General features: G+C 42.4%; 1 protein-coding gene and 1 pseudogene across 1 annotated transcript in view; one reads left to right on the top strand and one right to left on the bottom strand.

Annotated features, from left to right (window-relative positions):
• The first annotated feature begins 1,829 nt into the window (after positions 1–1,829).
• Ago4 (argonaute RISC component 4) overlaps positions 1,830–21,364 on the top strand; it is a 45,938-nt gene continuing 26,403 nt past the window's right edge. Inside the window, exons 1-6 of the mRNA XM_017797896.2 lie at positions 1,830–2,002; positions 6,690–6,810; positions 16,772–16,953; positions 17,305–17,441; positions 17,543–17,677; positions 19,831–19,918. Coding sequence (XP_017653385.1) covers positions 6,706–6,810; positions 16,772–16,953; positions 17,305–17,441; positions 17,543–17,677; positions 19,831–19,918 — 647 coding nt within the window. The 5' untranslated portion in view covers positions 1,830–2,002; positions 6,690–6,705. The remainder of the gene's footprint in view (positions 2,003–6,689; positions 6,811–16,771; positions 16,954–17,304; positions 17,442–17,542; positions 17,678–19,830; positions 19,919–21,364) is intronic.
• Positions 19,020–19,306, bottom strand: LOC103733309 (annotated as a pseudogene).

A 21,364-nucleotide genomic window follows, 5' to 3' on the forward strand; every position in this document is an offset into this window, starting at 1 on the left:
AATTACAGGTGTATGCCACCACACCTGGCTAAATTGTCACAGTTCTAAAAATATCAGATTATAGAATAGGAAGCATAGCACAGTTGTTTCAGTTTGATACTGAAAAAATAAGGCATTGATAAATGGGACTGCTGTTTAATCCCTTACTGTTTGTGCAGCCTATAATAGTGCAGGGTAATTTGTAAGAAATGAATGGTCCTTTTCTAACTATGAGGGTGATGGCCCCTAGAGGTTAGAAAGTGTTTCATTTTATTTTATTAAAAATTTTATTTATTCTTGTGATGGCAAGAATTGAACTAAGAGCCTTGTACATGCCAAACAAATAAATACTATCATACTATCACTGACTCATATCCCTAGTCTATTTCTCTCTCTTTCTTTCTCCTCCCCCCCCCCAGGGTACTTCTGTTTAAACTCACAACTAGGTAAGTGCACTGAGCTGTGTATACCTAGCCCTGATTTTATTATTTTTATTTGATTTATTTTTTGAGACAGGGTCACATTATGTAGCCCCAGCTGGTCTGGAACTCAGTATATACACCAGGCTGACCTCAAACTCAGATCTTCCTGCCTTTACCTCCCAAATACTGGAATTAAAGGTATGTGCTACCACACCTGGCTGCTGATTTTATTTTATTTTATTTTTATTTTATTTTATTTTATTTTATTTTATTTATTTTTGTCTTTTTGAGACAGGGTCTCTCTGTAGCACCAGCTGACCTGGAACTGACTATGTAGATGAGGCTGGCCTCGAACTCACAAGGTTCCACCTGCCTCTGCCTCCCAAATGCTAGGATTATGCACCACCACACCCAGTTCTGATTTTGTTTTACTTAAATTTCTTTTTAAAATTATTTTTATTTCATTTTATTTAGCGTGTGTGTGTGTATGTGTGTGTGTGTGTATGTGTGTATGTATACACCGCAGCATATAAATGAAATCAGTTCTCCTTTTTGACCTTGTGGTTCCACTTGGGGATCAAACTCAGATTGTCAGGCTTGGTGCTTGGTGGCAAGTATTTTTACCCACTGAGTCATCTTGCCTGCTGCTATTTATGTTTTATAGACAGACAGGGTCTTGCTATGTAGCCCAGGCTGTCTTGCCTTTGAGCACATTTTTTTTTTTAAGACAGGGTCTCACTTTGTATCCCTGGTTGACCTGGAGCTCACTATGGAGACCAGGCCTCACACTTGGAAGTCTGCCTGCCTCTGTCTCCTGAATGTTGGGATTAAAGGCATGCACCACCATACCCAGCCAGCCCTTGAACTCTTGATCCTCCTGTTTCAGCCTCCTGAGTGCTAGGATTATAGGTGTGTGCCATGTGCCATACTACAAATGCCTGACTAGGTGCCTTTTTTTTTTTTAAGTCTTTTTGGGATAGAGTCTCCCTGTAGCCCCAGCTGGCCTGGAACTCACTATGTAGACCGGGCTGGCCTCAAACTCACAGAGCTCTACCTACCTCTGCCTCCCGAGTGCTGGGACTAAAAGCATGTACCACCACGCCCGGCCTTAGGTGTCATTTTTAAATGTATATAATATTGTAAGCTTAGCTACTGAGCTTCTAATGATCATGGCATGTTTCATGTGATAGCCAGTGCCTGAGAGGAATTTGTCATACTATCTTATCTAATTTTGATATTCCCTATAGTGAAAGTGATAACAACATGGCTATATATTTAGAAATATGGAGAACTTTAGCACATTAAACAACCAAATTTTTATATCAGACTATGTTTAGTGACTAGTAAAGATCTCAATAATTACAACTGTCATATCATGAAGGGAATATTCTCATTATTACCAAATAGCAGAGTATATATCTTTTGATCTCTTTAGGCCCTCCAACTAGCCTCTTCCAGCCACCTCGTCGTCCAGGCCTTGGAACTGTTGGGAAACCAATTCGACTGTTAGCCAATCATTTTCAGGTTCAGATCCCTAAAATAGATGTGTATCACTATGATGTGGATATTAAACCAGAAAAACGGCCTCGTAGAGTCAACAGGTAAGGATTGGGGAGAATAGACTTCTATATGTCTAAGTACCTGTATATAATTTATTGTGTTGTGTGCCATATTGTTTTCTAGACTTTGTTTTGAATCTAGAATGGTAAGTGTATGATGTCCTCTGACATCATCTGGCAGCTCTGTTGGATATATTATTGGTTAGTAAGTAAATATATATTGTTTGATAAAGTATATATATCATTGGTTGCTCATTGATCAAAGACACTAGAAGTTTATAAAAATAGATGACGTTAGTGCCTGGGAAGTAGAACTGTCTGGAGATTAATATTTTTATCTTATCTTAGATGTCATACATGAAGTGTAAAGACTAAAGAATTGTCTTGGAATAGTGAGAAAAGCAAGTTCCAGGAGAGACCCTGTTTATTTCTAGCATTATTCAACAGGGGTTTTGATGTGGTAACATGTTTTGTGGTGGGTATGGCTAAGTTTCCAAGTATCAAGACGCCCTGTAGAAATATATACCCTTACTTTCCTCTTTGTGGAAATGCAGGAATACTCCAGCAGTCTTTGATACTAAGATTCTTGTTTTTCTGAGGATGTTTTTGCTGCCAGGTGACTATTTTGACTGCTTCATTTTTTGTTTTTCATTATGTAGTAATAATTTGACTTTCTGGTACCATTCAGTTTTATGTAAATCCATAATTATTTGGCTGGTGTATAACTAAAATCAACATAATAGACATGGTAATAATAGCTCATTTTAATCTGTCCAACAAATACTGTATTTTATTGGCTTGGTTTTCTGTTTATTTATTTATTTACTTTTTTTTTTAATATGGAGTCTTATGTAGCCCAGGTTGGCATTGAACTCCTGATCCTCATGCCTTTACCTCTTGAGGACTGGAATTACAGGCATGCACTATCATACCCAGTATGTGTTTGCCTTTTTTGAGACAAGGTCTCACTATGTAACCCACCTGGCCTGAAACTCACTATGTAGACTAGGCTGACACCAAACTCACAGAGATCCACTTGCCTTTGCCTCTTGAGTGCTGGGATTAAAGATGTGGCCACCATGCCCAGTGGACATGTATATTAGACATGCTAAGGTTATGATGTCTATTAGATGTGCTAGTAGAGATCCTGAGCAGGTAGTTGGATACGTGAAGTTGGATTCAGGAGAGACATGTATGCTGGAGATAGGTATTTGAGAGTGGTGAGCATATTGTTGGTAAAGCCACGAGACTGGATGAGATCCGTGTAGGAAGTAATCATGGTTAGAGAAAATCAGACTCCAGGACTGCACCTTGAGGTCTCGGGTTGTAGGTGTGGACCACCACACCCAGGTCAACAATACTGGTTTGAGTGAGCTATGTACTACTGAGTACTGCTTTGTACTGTGAGACTACAACATGAACAAAACAGGCAAATCCTTGTCCTTTAACTGGAATTAAAATCTTCTAATAATTAACCAAAATGGTGAGCATTAAGGGAAAGAGGAAAGGCGTGCAGTGCATGTTCTCTAGACTTTTAGAAAACACATCTGGACTGGAGAGATGACTCAGTGGTTAAGAGCACTGGCTGCTCTTGTAGAGGACCTGGGTTCGAATTCCAGAACCCACAGGATAGCTAATAACTCCAGTTACAGGGGATCCAACAAACTCTTCTGACCTCTAGGGGCATTGTGTTACATGGGTGCACTTACATATATATAGGCAATACACTCATACACATAAAAAAATAAAAAATAAAATATTTAGAAAAAGAAAACATGGAGCTGTTCCTTTAGACATATAGACATAAAGCCACAGGAAAAGTAAAATTGTACTCATCAAGGGAATAGGTACTGTTCAAAAAAGAACACCTACAGATGTCACCATGTAAATCAGAAGCAGCTACACTCTTACTCAGCATGCTACTGGCATTGTTATAAGTAACCATATTAAGGGCAAGATTCTTGTTAAGAGAATGAATGTATTGAACATATCACCTCTCCTCTCTCTCTCTCTCTCTCTCTCTCTCTCTCTCTCTCTCTCTCTCTTTGGTCTTTTTGAGACGGGGTCTCCCTATAGCCTCAGCTGGCTTGGAACTCCCTATGTAGACTAGGCTTTCTGTGAGCTCGAGGCCAGCCTGCCTCTCATATTAAATTCTCTTAAGAGCTGAATATGATCAAAAAGAGAAGGAAGCCAGAAAAGAAGGTGCCTGTGTCAACTGACATGCTAGCCTGATCTATCCAGAGGTGCACACTTTTGTGAGAACTGATGGAACAGGAGTGAGCTGCTGGAGTCTATCCTCTGTGAATCCATAACATACTAGGTGTGGGGGTGCGGGTGGGATAAGAGTCCCTCTAAACTGTTGAGGGTTTTTGATATTTTGTTTGTTTTTTGGACAAGGTTTCCCTGTAGCCCCGGCTGGCCCAGAACTTTCTATGTAAACAGGTCCTGTCTCAATGCCCTCCCCCTCCAAACCAAACAAACCAACCACCAAGATGAGAAGTTATCCTTTTTTAATATGAAAAGAATGTATAGCTCTTAAGTTAGCTTTTTGTGTTTTTTTTTTCATTTTATGTATACGAGTGTTTTGCCTGCGTGTATGTACGTACACCATGTGCAATGCAGTGCTCACAGAGGCTAGAAGAGGGTGTCAGATCTCCTTGAACTGGAGTTATGGATTATTGTTAGCCTCCATGTGGGCACTGGGAACTGAACCTGGCTTCTCTGCAAGAGCAGCCAGCTCTTAACCACTGAGCCATCTCTCCAGCCCTAAGTTAGCTTTTCGTTAAACTGGGGAATATATATTACATTTCTCCATCAACCTTTTCCAGTCATGATTTGGTTTGTAAATGTGACTTTCCCACAGATTTTGTTTATAGTACTATTGATGCATTAACTAGTTGTGATTATTTGGGCTAGGATACAGTTCACATACCTGGAGTTCTCTCAGGTTGGTAAGATAGGACTAGAGAAATAGCTCAGTGGTTAAGAGCACTTCCTACTCTTGCAGAGACCTGAGTTCAATTCCCAGCACCCAGATCTTGTGGCTCAAAACCCCTGAAACTCTAGCTCTAGGGTATTCTCTTCTGGCCTCTGTGGGTACCTACACTAATACATGCATACACACACATAGATAAAAATAAAATATATATATTTTAAAGGATGGTAAGGCAAAGCACCTAACTATTGATTAACAGTAGCATTCAAGAACATCACAGCAGGGCTGGAGAGCTGGCTTAGTGGTTAAAAGCACTGGCTGTTCTTGCAGACAACCCAGGTTCGATTCCCAGCACCCACATGGCAGCTAACAACTATCCATAACTCCAGTTCCAGGGCACTCTGACATCCTCTTCTGGCTTCCCTGGGCATTGCACGACACAGGTGCACCTACCTACATGCAGGCAATATACTCATAAAATAAAAATAATATTTTAGCCCTGCATGGTGGTGCATGCCTTTAATCCCAGCGCTCGGGAGGCAGAGGCAGGCGGATCTCTGTGAGTTCCAGGCCAGCTGTGTCTACAGGGAGACCGTGTCTCAAAAAGTCCAAAAAAAATTTTTTTTAAACATCACAGACTCAGATCTGCCATATCCTATACCATATACTCCATTTTCCTTACCACTATATTTATTTCAGGGTCTGCATAGAGTGAACTGGGCTATATGCAAGACTGCTTAAATAAAGCATTGACTGAGAGAAAGGATTTTACCCAATAGAAACTGGCTCAGTGGTAAAGAGCACTGACTGCTCTTGCAGAGGATCCAGGTTCAATTCCCAGCACCCACCTGGCAGCTAGTGACTATCCCTAACTCTAGTTCCAGGGAATCTGACACCCTCTTCTGACCTCCATGGGCATTGCATAACACAGATGTATATACATAAATGTAGGCAATACACTCATACACATAAAATAAAATAAAAATAATAATTTTTTAAAAAAGAAACATCATTTAGTGGTAAACATTTGAACAAAGTTTAAATGAGTGAAGTAAGTTATTTTTTTAAATATTTTATTATTTTTATTTTATGTATATGAGTGTATTGCCTGCATGTATGTGAGTGCACCTGTGTCGTGCAGTGCCGAGGAGGTCAGAAGAGGGCTTTGAATTCCCCTGGAACTGGAGTTAAGGGCGGTTCTAGCCGCCATGTGGGTGCTGGGTCCTCTGCAAGAGCAGTCAGTATTCTTAACCACTGAGCCATCTCTCCAGCCCTGTGAGTTATTCTTATAAGGCATATTACTTAAAAAAAATTTATTTGTGTGTGCCAGCTTGTGCCATGGCAATTGGAGGTCAGAGGACAGCTTGTATAAATTGGTTGCTCATGTGAGTTCCAGGGATTAGCAGCAAGCACCTTTACCTGCTGAGCCATTTTACTAGCCCACTTACATTTTTTTAATTTTTATTTTTGGAGACAGGGTCTTAGGTTGCCCAGCCTGGCCTCAAAGTAGGTCAAGATAACCTTGAATTCCTGATCCTCCTGCCTCCACCTTCCCAGTGTTGGGATTTCAGGCCTGTATTACAGTGCTTATTTATTGCTACTTTTCTTTAGCTTTAAAAAAAAACTACTTGAATTGGCTTTGTAACTTTGACATTTTTCTAGTAGTATCAAATTGAATTGAATTGATTTTTCTGGTAGTAGCAAGTTGAATTTAGATGATGAAGGTGTGGTGACACTTTCCTTACTGTTCATCATTTCTCAAAGCTAACTGTCACTGTCTCCATTACTGTCCAGGGAGGTAGTAGACACTATGGTGCGGCACTTCAAGATGCAAATATTTGGTGATCGGCAGCCTGGCTATGATGGTAAAAGAAACATGTACACAGCACATCCACTGCCAATTGGACGGGATAGGGTAAGTGTTGCAGCAAGAAGCACTAGGTTATGTAAAAGTGATTGCAGATGACAAAATGTTTCCCTCTCCACTCACACTTACAGTCCTTTTTTTTTCCTTTTTAACTTATTTATTGAGTATGTGTATGTGTGCAGGCATGTGTGTGGATGTGCCCTGGTGCATATGAGGGTGTCAGCGGACAACTTGCAGAAGTTGGTTCTCTCCATTTACCATGTGGGCTGTAGAGACTGAACTCAGGTTGTCAGGCTTGCTAAAAGCATCTTTAATTTACTCATTAAACCATTTTGTTGGCCTATTTTTTTTTTGGTCATGTTGGGGCTTGAACTCAGGGCCCCACTGAGTAAGGTAAGTGCTGTACCACTGAGCTGTATTCACAGCCCCTTCTTAGGGTTGTCTCTCATTGTTATGATAGATTGGTCATTCTTTCCACATTCTGTTGTCTCTTACTTAGCTGATAATTAAAGATGAGAGGAGCACTAGTGTTTATGTTGATTTTGTGATCTTTATATATATCCCCAATATTTCATATTAACAATGTACTTTAACACATTGCCCTCTAAACCTAAGTAATGGAAGCTGGGTGTGGTGGGGCATGCCTTTAGTCACAGCACTCAGGAGGCAGAAGCAGGAGGATCTCTGTGAGTTCAAGGCCAGCCTGGTCTACATAGCAAGTTCCAGGCCAGCAGCTAATGGAGTTTTTATAGTTCTTACTCATGAAAATATATTCATAATACCACAGTACTTTAAAAAAATTTTATTAAACTATTTTATTTATTATTTTTATTTTATGTGTATGAGTGTATTGCCTGCTTGCATGTGAGTGCACCTGTGTTGTGCAATGCCATGGAGGTCAGAAGAAGGAGGTCAGAAGAACGCATCGGATTCCCCTGGAACTGGAGTTAAGGACAGTTCGTAACTGCCATGTGGGTGCTGGGAATCAAACCCAGTCCTCTGCAAGAGCAGTCAGTGCTCTTAATTGCTGAGCCATCTCTCCAGCCCCATACCACAGTACTTTTTAAAAGACTTATTTATTTATTTTTGTCTTTTTGAGACAGGTTCTCCTTGTAGCCACGGCTGTCCTGGAACTCACTATATAGACCAGGCTGGCCTCAAACTCACAAAGATCTGCCTGCCTCTGCCTCCCAAGTTCTGGGATTAAAGGCCACCATGGTAGCCACCATGCCCAGCCAAGACTTATTTGTTTTTAAAGTCAGGTGTGGTAGCACACACCTTTAATCCCAGTACTTGGGAAGCAGAGGCATGTAGATCTCTGTGAGGCCAGCCTGATCTCCATAGCAAGTTCCAGGCCTGCTAGGGAGACCCTGTCTCAGAAAGACAAAATAAATAAATAAATAAATAAAGACTTATTTATTTTTATTTTAGGTGTTTGAGTGTTTTGCCTGCATGTATGTAAGTGCATCTGTGTCATTCAGTATCCACAGAGGCTAGAAGAGGGTGTTGGAGCCCTTGCAACTGGAGTTACACAGTTAGCCGACATGTGGGTGCTGGGAGCTGAACCCAGCCAGTGCTCTTAACTGATGAGCCATCTCTCCACAGTACTTTCCTAAACATTTATTTTAAAAGTAAAAAAGTAGCCAAGTGTGGTGGTGCACGCCTTTAATCCCAGCACTCGGGAGTCAGAGGCAGGTGGATCTCTGTGAGTTCAAGTCCAGCTGGTCTACATAGTGAGTTCCAGAACACAGCTGGGGCTACAGGGAGACCCTGTCTCAAAAAAAGACAAAATAAAATAAAATAAAATAAAAAAGTAAAAAAAGTGCTGGGCATGGTGGCATACACCTTTAATTCCAGCACTTAGGAGCAGAGGCAGATGGATCTCTCTGAGATGGGGCTGTTCAGGGGTCCAAAAAATTCCCTGAATTGACCACTCGGACACTGAGACTCAGGAGAACTTAACTGCTTTATTGAAACCGACCTGCCAGAGACACAGGCAGGCTCAGGAGCTGCACTGCGACCCAGAGCTGTGGAAACGCAGGGTTTTTAAGCACAAAAACTGCAGAGCAAGGGATTTCTATAGAAACCATAACAGATGTACCAGGAAAGGGTTCGAACAATCTAGGGCTGATTTCCAGAGCCTTAACCTATACAGCCATTGGCTAGCTTACTGGGGCAGAACGCTCTTCCTCTTCTGCCCCAGACCATTTCCATAGAAACCATAAACAGATATACCAGGAAAGGGTTCAAACAATCTAGGGGATTTCCAGAGTCAGGCGGAGGGTAGCTCTTTCTCAGAGGACAGGGAGGGGGTCTGAGGGGCACTCTCCTTCATTCCCTCTTTTGTTTTGGAAATTTTCTTGAATCAAACCATTGATTCATATGTGTTGTCTAGGGGATTGTAATGGGCTCTCATAACCATCAGTTGTACAGTGGAAACCCTTTGTTTAACAAACTTGAGCATTAAAGATACAGGGTCCAAAGGTTAACAGTGCTATAAGGATTAAGAGGAGACTGGCCAGAGCAGTGATAAGGGTGGTAAGCCAAGGTGACCAGGAGAATAGGGACTCAAACCAGTTTTGGGAACTTTTTCTGAGTTCTTCTCTTTCTAAAAGACTCTTTTTGATCTGGGCCAGGGTGTCTTTAATCACATGCGAGTGGTTGGCATAAAAACAACATGTAGAGTCATGCAGAGTCCATCTTCCTTGAGAAAAAGCAAATTGAGGCCCCTTCTGTTTTGTAAGACTACTTCAGCTAGTGAGCCTACCTGTTGTTCTAAGTAGGAGGCAGTGGCATGTAATCTCCTAATATCTTTATCAACCTATTCGCTCAAGATTTTCAAGTTTCGGTTACTGGTGACCCAGGCTGCTGTTCCTATGGCGACAGACCCTGCTATCCCCATTCCCACAAGGAGGGGAACTAAAATGGAGGCTGCCGTGGCTCTTCGAGGCCAAGAGAGACCCATATAATGTCTTCCAGCATCCCATTCATAGTAATAAACTTGGGGCATGACATGTACCAGGACACAAAATTCCTGTCTCCCTATGAAATACTAGGGGTGCAAACAAGGGATTAGGCCAGAGGAGCAAGCAAACCAAGCAGAACAGGAGGCAGCAAGCAATTGGGTGTCTCCTATAGACCAAGTGTTCCCGGGTAAAGTATAGGACTGATTACAAACCCCGAGGTAGGGAGAAGTAGTCAAAGGATATTCTTTGGAATTCCTCCCATTTTGCAGTGAGGGCAAAACCTATGTAGTAGGGTGGTCGGGGATCCAGGCAGAGCCAGCAGTTTTTGGTAAATAGGGTTCCAGGGTCCATGCCAGATACACAGGCCCTCAGTCCCCATGTGCAGCCCGTGTCCCATTTCTGACCCATAGTAAAGGCATCCCGTTGTTTTAGGGTTGTGATAAGAGGGTTACAGGTCTTGGGGACTATACAAGACCTATTTTTTTCCAATTGAATATTATGTATGGATTTTGTCGTTCAAGTGGATACCATGTCGGGGCCCATGTCTCACCATCCCAGTAAGCACAGTAATAGCTTCCTTCTTCATCAGAGTCAGTCCCGGTGTTTGCCAGGCATTTATAGAAGGCAGTTCCTAAGGCTTTTTCTGCATCTATGGTGCCGGCCCTACATCCAGTACCAGGTCGCTGTGCCATCACTTCCCCATGACCACCCATTTGGTATCCCTCATGTTTTCGGGTGGCCTCTCTACCCAATGTTGACCATAAAGAACATAGGTCGGTTTCAAACCAGGAAGCAATCTGAGGGTTAGGAGGTGTCACCTCCATAATAACCTTCTCTGTCTGTGTATCAGATAATTTCCAGACATAAGTCTGGGGCTGGTAGACTCCTTGGGGGACTGTCCCATAGGGTAGAGTCAGCAGGAGCAGAGTCAAAGCAACACTGGGGGAACAGGTGAATTGTCTTTTACAAATCAAAGTTTCAGGGAGTCTTCTGGGTGATGTTGGACCTTCCATTTTTCTTGTTCAACCTGGGCAGGATTGATGTGTGAGTGATGAATCCAGGTGCACAGTCCATCCACCTTTACTGCCGTGGGAGTCGTCAGGATCACAGTGAATGGTCCTTTCCACTGAGGGGCCAATGTCTCCTTCTGATGTCACTTTATCCAGACAGTGTCTCCAGATTGGTAAGGATGTGGAGTAGCTGGAGGTAGTTCGTACACATGCCAGATGGGGGCGGTGCTCCTGTATAGCCTGTAATGCCCTAATAGACAGGAGGATTTCATGATTAGCTATTTCAGCCAACAGTTCTGACTTTAATCTTGGGACCAGGGGAGGGGGTCTTCCGAAAAGAATCTCAAAAGAAGTTATTCCCTGGATATAGGGGGAGTTTCTAACCCTGAGGAGGGCAAAAGGGAGGAGAGTCACCCAGTCTGCACCAGATTCTAACGTTAATTTAGCCAATGTCTCCTTAAGGGTCTGATTCATCCTCTCTACTTGTCCTGAACTCTGGGAGTTGTGTGCACAATGTAGTTTCCAGTCTGTCCCCAGGGCCTTTGCTAAGGCCTGAATTACCTGAGAGATGAACGCTGGTCCATTGTCAGATCCTAACACCAGGGGCACACCAAACCTGGGAGTGAGTTCATCTAGCAACTTCTTGGCAACTATGGTTGCTGTTTCCTTCTTGGTGGGAAAGGCTTCTACCCATCCTGAAAAAGTGTTTACAAAAACCAGTAAATATTTATAGCCAAACAAGCCCGACTTTACCTCAGTGAGATCTACTTCCCAGTGGACTCTGGGGGCAGTCCCTCTTTCATGTTTTCCTGAGGATTTATCATTTTTCGGGTAGGCATTATTCATCTGGCATGCCATACATCTGGAAGTGATGTCCTGTATTGTAGCTGTTGAGGAAGGAAACTGGAAGCATCTGGTTAGTAATGACCTGATCTTTTTTTTCCCATGTGGGTTCCTTCATGGAGTTAGTGAACTAGCATTTCCCCCAGGCAGCAGGGCAGGATGACCTTGCCATCTGAAGTGTGTCTCCATCCTAAGGGGACATTATCCATTTGGAATTGTCTGGAAATATTTGTCATCCTCTTCTGTGTATGAAGGCTTTTCAGGTAATGTAGGATCTGGCAGGGTTGGAGAGCAGGTTCGGACGGGGATTCTGCTATTTCCTTGGCAACTTGATCCACCTTTTGGTTTCCTCGGGCCTCAGGTGTATCGCTCTTTTGGTGTCCTGGGCAATGAATGACTCCCACCCTTTTGGGCATCCATATGACCCTTAACAAATCAGTGATCTCTTGTTTATGTTTACTAGTCTTTCCTTCTGATGTCAAGAGGCCTCTTTCTCGATAGATGGCCCCAGGTACATGAACAGTGGCAAAAGCATATCTACTGTCAGTGTAAATGTGACAATCTTTCCCTCTCCCAGTCTTAGGGCCTGAATCAAGGCTATCAGTTCAGCCTTTTCTGCAGAGGTTCCTTTGGGCAGGGCTTCTGCCCATAGAATGTCCTCCTGGGTGACTACTGCCGCCCCTGCATACTGACTCCATCTTTCATGTAACTACTCCCGTCTGTGACCATCACCAAGTCAGGGTTCTTCCATGGTATGTCGGTGAGATCAGGTCAGCTTCCTTGGACATGCTGCAGCAGTTTGGAGCAATCATGATGCACAACTGTCTCAGACTCAGTCTCAGGGAGCAGGGATGCAGAGTTTAAGGCACTGGTCACTGCATATGTCAGGTGGGGCACATCTAGTAGGAGAGACTGGTAATGAGTTAATCTTACATTTGTGAGCCAGTGACCAGGCGGTGCCCTCAGCATGGGATTTGGTCACAATCAGTTGTCCCAAGGTGAGCTTATCAGTATCCTTAACTAGGACTGCAGTGGCCACTATGATCTTCAAATAGGCTGTCCATCCAGCCACTACTGAGTCTAATTCTTTTGAGTGGTAGGCTATCGGTCTCTTCCAGGGGCCCAAAATTTGAGCAAGTACGCCCTTTGCTACACTAAACCATTCATCTACATAAAGGTAGAAGGGCCTTGAGATGTCAGGTGGGACTAGGGCTGGTGCAGATGCGAGGGCCCGTTTTAGGTTGTCAAAGGCCTGCTGTTGTTCTTCTCCCCAGGAACATGCTGAGGGATGCCCCCCCCCTTGTTACCTCATATAGAGGCCTGGCCAGCTCTGCAAAACCAGGTATCCACAGGCGACAATATCCAGCTGACCCCAGGAATTCTCTGACTTGTCTTTGACTTTGGGTAATGGGGATGGCCAGGATGGCCTTTTTCCTTGCAGAGGAGAGCCTGCGCGTACCCTCTTCCAATTGAAACTGCAGATGCTGTACCTCCTTGCAGATCTGTGCCTTTTTAGCTGACACCTTGTACCCCAGGCATTGAAGTTCCTTCAACAAGTCTTTTATAACCTCTAGGCAAGAGGGGCGGTCATAAATGATGAGGAACAAATCATCCACATATTGCAAAAGAGAAACTTGGGGGTGGGAAGTTCAGAACCCTTGGAGGTCTTAATGCAAGGCCTCGTCAAAGATGGTGGGAGAGTTCTTAAACCCTTGCGGAAGCCTTGTCCAGGTCAGTTGGCCACCGAACCCTTCTTCAGGATCTTGCCATTCAAAGGCAAAGATGGGTTGGCTCCCCTTGTCCAAGGGGATACTGAAAAAAGCATCTTTCAAATCCAGGATGGTATAACTTGTCCTGTCAGAGGCCAGGGAGCTCAGGAGGGTGTAAGGATTAGGCACAGTGGGGTGTATGTCCATGGCTCTCTTACTCACCTCTCTCAGATCCTGCATAGGTCTATAGTAGGGGAGACAAGCCCTGACTCCCCTCAGTCTTTTACCTTTTGAGTTCCCTCAAGTTTCCGAGGACAATCTCTTATCCTATGTCCCATCTCCTTACAGTAGGCACATCGGTCTCTCTTTAGGGGGCTAGCCTGAGGGCCCAGTCCCCTCTGCCAATTCTGATCTCTGGGTGAATATCTTCTGGGGGGATGTTCACCCTCTCTTAGAGCCAAAGCCCATGCCAGTTTTCGATTGTGATGTTCCTCACGTTCCTCCTGGGTCTCATGGTTATTGAAGACTTTTTGGGCTATTTCAAGCAATTCAGAGAGACTCTTGCCTTCGAAGCCTTCCAACTTTTGCAGTGTCTTCCAGATATCAGGAACAGACTGGGTCATGAAGGCAAAGGCAATGTTTATTGCTAGTTGATTTTCTGATGCCTCAGGATCAATAGGAGTGTAAGCCCTGTAAGCCTCCATAAGCCTCTCCAGGAACTGTGCTGTAGCCTCTGTCTGTCCCTGAAAAACCTGACTGACTTTTGACAAATTTGTAGTCTTTTTAGCAGCATCCCGGAGACCCCCCATAAGAATCTGGTAGAGTTTGAGTGACTTCCTACCTGCAGGAGTTGTTGGACATCATCCCAGGTGGGCTGGTGAGCAAGAAAGATAGTCTCCAGGAGCCCAATTAAAGCCTGGGGTTTTTCAGAGAAAGGAGGATTTTGTAATTTCCAATTATAAAGATCACTGGTTGAGAAAGGAGAATAAACAAGAAAATTGTGGCCAGAGGAATATGGCAGGGGCCATTCGAGAGAACAAAGGGTATGGAATTTCCCCATAGACAGTGTCTCCAGAGATTGCAGCCACCTTCTGGAAATCCTTAAAATGAGAAAGAATTAAGTCAAGGGGAATGTCTTCAGATGATGGGGATTGACCCATGGTGGAAAAGAAAAGGATTACGTCGAAACAAACAAAAAAAACGAGAAACAGACAGATTGGGTAGATCCGTTCAAGACTTGACTGACACAGAACAAAGGCGCTGTGCGTTGGAGAATCACTGTGAGAGCGATTAGGGTTGACACCGAAGGCCTGGAGGGCACAAGCGGTCAACCATTCAGATGGAGGGTTGGGGCCTCCCCTGTCCTCCGCTCAGAGAGTAGTACTGTGTTCAGTTTCTCTCTCTTGAGCCCCCAGAAGTCTGGACACCCAAAACAAATCAAAACAGACTCACCATGGGAGAAACCAGATCTGATGTTGTCCGGCATCAAATGGAGGACAAAAAAGACAGGAAAACAGACCGAGGGTCTTTTAGGGAATCCTGGACAGAACCCCCAAAATGTTCGGGGTCCAAAAAATTCCCTGAATTGACCACTTGGACACTGAGACTCGGGAGAACTTAACTGCTTTATTGAAACCGACCAGATGCAGGCAGGCTCAGGAGCTGCACTGCGACCCAGAGCCGTGAAAATGCAGGGTTTTTAAGCACAGAAACCTCAGAGCAGGGGATTTCTATAGAAATCATAAACAGATGTACCAGGAAAGGGTTCAAACAATCTAGGGGATTTCCAGAGTCAGGTGGAGGGCAGCTCTTTCTCAGAGGACAGGGAGGGGGTCTGAGGGACACTCTCCTTCAAGGTTAACCTGGTCTATATAAGTGAATTCCAATTCCAGGCCAGCTGGGGCTACAGGGACACCCTGTCTCAAATGAAAAAGAAAAAAAAATAGTATATGAGTGCTTGTACCTTTGAATTCCATTTTTCTTGTTAAAGGAAAGTATGTAATATTTTGATACATGCCATTTTTGATATTTTATGTATATTACCTATTTATTTGTAAGTTTATATAAAGTTGTTGTTGTTTTGAGACAGGGTCTAAATATGTAGCCCTGGCTGGCCTGGAACTCCTGTGTAGAATAGGCTGGCCTCCAACATCCACCTGCCTTTGCCTCCTGAGTGCTGGGATTAAAGGTATGTACCATCATGCCCGGCCTTGTTTATAAAATTCTTATTTTTCTGCATATCATTCTATGATTTGTTTTTTCATTCAACATTTACATATACCTTATCATTTTTTTTCAAATTAAATATTTCTTTGAAATAGGGACTCAGGCTGGCCTTGATCTCATGATCCTCCTGCATCAGCCTCCTGAATGTTAGGATTACAGGCTTGTTCAACCACTCCACTTTTAAGCATATAATTCTCTGGCATTAAATGTTTTGTATCCATCACCTCCATCCATTCTAGAACTTTTCTGTTATCTGCAATAGAAACTTTGTACCCAGTAGACAATGATTTCCCCATACTTCCTCACCCCCTCACCCTCATAACCATTATTCCATATTTTGTTTCTATGAGTTTGACTATTCTAGGGACTTCATTTAAGTAGAGTCATAGAATATTTGTCCTTTTGTGTCAGGTTTATTTCACTTAGCATAATGTTTACAAAGTTCATCCATATTGTAGTATATACCTTATTTTATGTATTTATAAATTTTCGTTTGTTTTTATTTTTAAATTAATTTTATTTATTTTGATTTTATATGTATGTTTTGTCTGTATGAATGTAAGTGCATCATGTATGTACAATGCCCATGAATGCCAGAGGAAGGTGTTGGATCCCCTGGAACTGGAGTTAAGGACAGTGTAGCTGCTTTGTGGGTGCTGGGAACTGAACCTGGGTCCTCTGCCAGAGCACCCAGTGCTCTTAACTGCTGAGCTATCCCTCCAGCTCCAAATTTCATTTATATATTTTATTTGTGTGTATATGTGCATGTGCAGGTGCATGCATGCTATAGTATACATGTAGAGGTCAGAGAACAACTTGTAGGAGTTGGTTCTCTTCTTCTATCATGTGGGTCCTAGAGATTGAATTCAGATTGTTGGACTTGGTGATGAATGCATTTACCTACTGAGCCATTCTCCAGGCTCTTATTTTTAACTATTATATAATATTCTCTATTAAATCATTTCCTTATTGGTGGATACTAACGTTGTTAAAAGTTTTAAAATAAATATCCTTTATGCATATACCATATAGAATATTCTTGGGATCTTTCCCACAGCCCCCCCCCTTTTTTTGAGACAGGGTCTCCCTATAGCCCCATCTGGCCTAGAACTCACCATGTAGACCAGGCTGGCCTCAAACTCACAGAGATTTGCCTGCTTTTTCCTCCCAAGTGCTGGGATCACAGCCATGCACCACCACACCTGGCCTCCTACAGCATTTATAAACATGTTTGTATGTATGTATTTTTCCCTAGGTTGATATGGAGGTGACCCTCCCAGGTGAAGGTAAAGACCAAACCTTCAAGGTATCTGTTCAATGGGTATCAGTTGTAAGCCTTCAGTTGCTTTTGGAAGCTTTAGCTGGGCACTTGAATGAAGTTCCAGATGACTCAGTACAAGCACTTGATGTTATCACAAGGCATCTTCCATCTATGAGGTTAGTACCTTACTTTGAATCCCTTCCCACAAATGTCAGACTTTTTGATAGATTGTACTATCAAAAGGTTTCTGCCAAAGCCGGGCGTGGTGGTGCACACGTGTAGTCCCAGCGCTTGGGAGGCAGAGGCAGGTGGATCTCTGTGAGTTCAAGGCCAGCCTGGTCTACATAGTGAGTTCCAGGACAGCTGGGGCTACAGGGAGACCCTGTCTCAAAAACAAAACAAAACAAAATAAAAAAAAAAGGTTTCTGCCTAAGTCACAGTTCAAACTTCCTTTCAGTTCACAAATTGAGAGTGAAATGAAAGACTTCAAAATATTTGTATAAAGTATTCAAACCCTTTTCCTTCAGGTACACTCCAGTTGGCCGTTCTTTCTTCTCACCTCCTGAAGGTTACTACCACCCCCTGGGAGGGGGCAGAGAGGTTTGGTTTGGCTTTCATCAGTCTGTGAGACCTGCTATGTGGAATATGATGCTCAATATTGATGGTAGGTTGGAACTCTCTATTCATGAAGTCTGTCGGGTTTTCATGTGTTAGGTTTGAAACCTCTCTTCCCTGATACTAAATATCCTTTCTCTTATTTGTTAGTATCTGCAACTGCTTTCTACCGGGCTCAGCCCATCATTGAGTTCATGTGTGAAGTTTTAGATATTCAGAACATCAATGAACAGACCAAACCTCTAACAGACTCCCAGCGTGTCAAGTTTACCAAAGAAATTAGAGGTAGGTATTTGTGTTAATGCCATCTTGGGGTGAGAGCTAACACAGTGGAGGTAACCTGGGCTTAAGTCAGACAGACCTGAGTTCCCATCCCAGCCTAGCTAATCCTATCAGTGGAACTGTGGGTATAGTCCATTAACCATCGTTAACCACAGTGAATCTTAGTTCATTCAGATTACTCATTGAAGGGCTAAGGATGCAGCTTAGTAGTAGAGTACTTGCTCAGCATGCACAAGGCCATAAATTCAATCCCTAGTACCACAAACACATTATTCACGTGAGAGGTGAAAATAATAATGTATACCTGCACAATTGTGAAATCATCTCTTTTCCTTTCGGAATTTCTCTTCTCTTTATCTGTTATTAGCTACCTTCTCTCAGGAGAGTATAAACTTCATGAGGATGCTCTGCAGACTGACAATAGACATCAGAACATAGCTGATACTTAATATTTATAGAATGAATATTAAGGTTTATTAATAAATATAAGGTTGGGTAGTCAGTCATGGTGGTGCATACCTGTAATCTCAGTACTTGGGAGGCTGTGGCAGGAAGAACATGAGTTCAAGGCTAATCTACATGGGGAGGCTGTCTCTTAAAAAAAAATAGGTTGAACATCTTAGATCATCTGGGTCCTAATTCATTCTACTTAGCTGAGACTTTTTTTACCTTTAAATGTTGAAATTGTCCCCATTTCTTACAACTTTTATCCTGTTCAGTATCATGACTTTTTGTGTGTATGTGGAGAAATCTTTATCATCCACAGTAGGTAAGGAGAACATGGGAGTTTTTTCTAAAGTAATGCCCCCTGTGACTTTTTTTTTTAAGTAAAAAAGGAAATATCAAATTTAATTTAAAGAAAAATAATCAGGGGGCTAGAGAGCTAGCTCAGAGGTTAAGAGCACTAACTGCTCTTGCACCTGGGTTTGAATCCTAGCACCCACATGGTGGGGTGCTATTTTATACACATAAAATAAAAATAAATTAATTAAAAAAGAAAGGTGCCATTTAGCTTAAGAAGTTCTAAGTTACTTCCAAATGAATTGTTTTTTTTTTTTTTTGGTATTTTCGAGACAGGGTCTCCCTGTAGCCCCAGCTGGCCTGGAACTCACTATGTAGACCAGGCTAACCTTGAACTTGCAGAGATCCACCTGCCTCTCCTTCCTGAGTGCTGGGATTAAAGGTGCTACCACGCCTGGCCAAATGAAATTTTTTAAGGTTCAAGAATTCTCAGGTCATTTCTTAGTATCAAAATATGTGCAGGCTTCTCTCTTTGAAAGTATTGTACATTTGAGAGGCAACTGTATAATATCTCAAATTTCCTACACAGGATCAATTCTTTGTTTCAGCCAACTCTCAATGGAGGGGCAACTAGAACACCACCACCTCTCTAGATAAAGAGCACTGAAATATTCTGTTTTGTTAATTTGTATATGTCTTCATTATTCTCTATCATAGTCAGAGTTTCTTCTGCATCCCCCACTATCATATCTAAATCTTGGTCAGAAACATATAACCTGCCTTGAAACATTTCTCATCAACACATAAGTTCGCTCATCCGGCCAGAGCCTGATGGGATCCAGTCTCCTCTACTGTGTTGGTAGTCTGTTGCTGATATACATCATCTACCATTTTTTAAACTCTCAAACTCTATGCCCCTCCTTGCTTTTTTTTTGTGTGTGTGTCTTTTTGAGACCTCTCCAACTATGTGTATTTGGCTAGGTTTACAGTACCACACATGAGTTTCCTCCCATTGAATGGACTTTAAGTTCAATTAGGAAGTTATTGATTACCCCCAAGGAAAAAGTGCCACTACTTCACCAATATCGTTTTCTGTGCCAGTCATTGATGTGGTTATTGGGCCTTGAAGCTGGGATTGAACCATCAATTGATGTTCTCCCTTACCAGCTTGTATAGTACTCTTCAAAGCTTTGAGAACTAGCCTTCACGGGAGGTCTCCCAGGTCAGTTCCATTTCCATTGCTCCAAATCCTGTGTCCGAAGTATGTCCTGTCTTTGGCAATAGGATCTTACCTTCAAGTTCTGGGAGGCAATCAAGGGTTGTAACAATAGCCTGTGTAATTTTGGGAGACTCTTGGACTACCCTGGCCAAGTGACTATGAGTTTAATGAAAAGTGATTTTTTTTCTCTCTTCAGGTCTCAAAGTGGAGGTGACTCACTGTGGACAGATGAAACGAAAATATCGAGTTTGTAATGTGACTAGACGACCAGCCAGTCATCAAACGTATGTTAATCATATCTAAATAATAGGAAGCCAATTGTGGTGCTCACACCTGTAATTATAACACTTGTATGACTTAGGCAGGAGAATCACTATGAGATTGAGGATAGCTTGGGCTACAGCATGAGCCCCTGTCTCAAAAAACCACAAAACAAAGGAAAAAAAAACACAAGTTAACCGTAAACTAATATGGTAGCAATTTGATAACAGAGGAAGCTACAAAAATCATTTGAGAAGTTGATGTACTGTAATATATATTTTCAAGATCATCAGAATCTTCACTTAGCCCTGAAATTTAAAAAAAGTTTTAGATACTTTTGATATAGTTGTAAAATGTACTCAGTTTACCTTTTGAACTGAGTGTCCTAAACGTAGATCAATTTGTATTTAGGAATGTAATCATCAGGTACTAGAGAGATGGCTCAGTACATATAGTACTTACTGCTCAAGCATAAGGGCTTGAGTTCAGATCCCCTGCACCCATATAAAAGCTGGGTGCACTCATATAAAAGCTGGGCATGGTGGTGTGCATCTGTAAGCCTAGTGCGGGTGGGACAAAGAAGACAGGTAGATCCCCAGAGCTTGCTGGCCAGCCAGCCTAGTCAATAGGTGAGCTCTGGGTGCAGTGAGAACCCTGTCTCAAAAATAAGATGGCGAGCAACAGAAGACACCTGATATTGACCGTTGGCCCCCACACATACATATGCACATGCACACACATATACTGTATACATATACACACAAACAGAACTAAAAAAGTTTAATAAAAGAATGCAGCTGAGCCAGGCTTGGTGGCACCTGCCTTTAGTCCCAGCACTCGGGAGGCAGGCAGATCTTTGTGAGTTCCAGGTCAGCTGGGGCTACAGGGAGATCCTGTCTCAAAAATTAAAAAAAAAAAAAAAGTACCTAAGAATCAGTATAAAGCACATATTATGTAACCAAAACTATGTTGAGAGATAGCAAATCATAGACACAATGTGCTGAATCTCAGTGCTGTCAACAGCGTGGAGCTCCACAGCTAAGAGATCAAGGGAACAGAAGCAGAACAGAGCTAAAAAAGTCTCAGAGTGACACAAAAATTCACTGTAATTTCCATGAGGACATTTGGGGACACAAATATGAATATATATGTACATATATATATATAATACAGCACATGTAATCAGGCATGGTTGTAGTAAGGGGGATACAGATAAGGAAGGGGATTTATGATAAAATATATTGTATAAAATTCACAAAAATGCAATAAAAACCTTTTAAGAGTTTCAATGACATCATCAAAAAAGTCATATGAAAACACAAAAGACCTTAAATATTCAAACCAATCCTGAGAGGAAGGAGCAACAGCTGACCAAAATAGCCACAGAGCTCTAATAATAAAAACAGTGTGGTACTGCATAGCATCAAACACATAGACCAAGGGATAGTCAGCTTTCCAGAGGTAGGACC

The sequence above is a fragment of the Nannospalax galili genome, unplaced genomic scaffold (genome assembly GCF_000622305.1).
Source record: "Nannospalax galili isolate Female #2095 unplaced genomic scaffold, S.galili_v1.0 scaffold1055, whole genome shotgun sequence".
NCBI lineage: Eukaryota > Metazoa > Chordata > Mammalia > Rodentia > Spalacidae > Nannospalax > Nannospalax galili.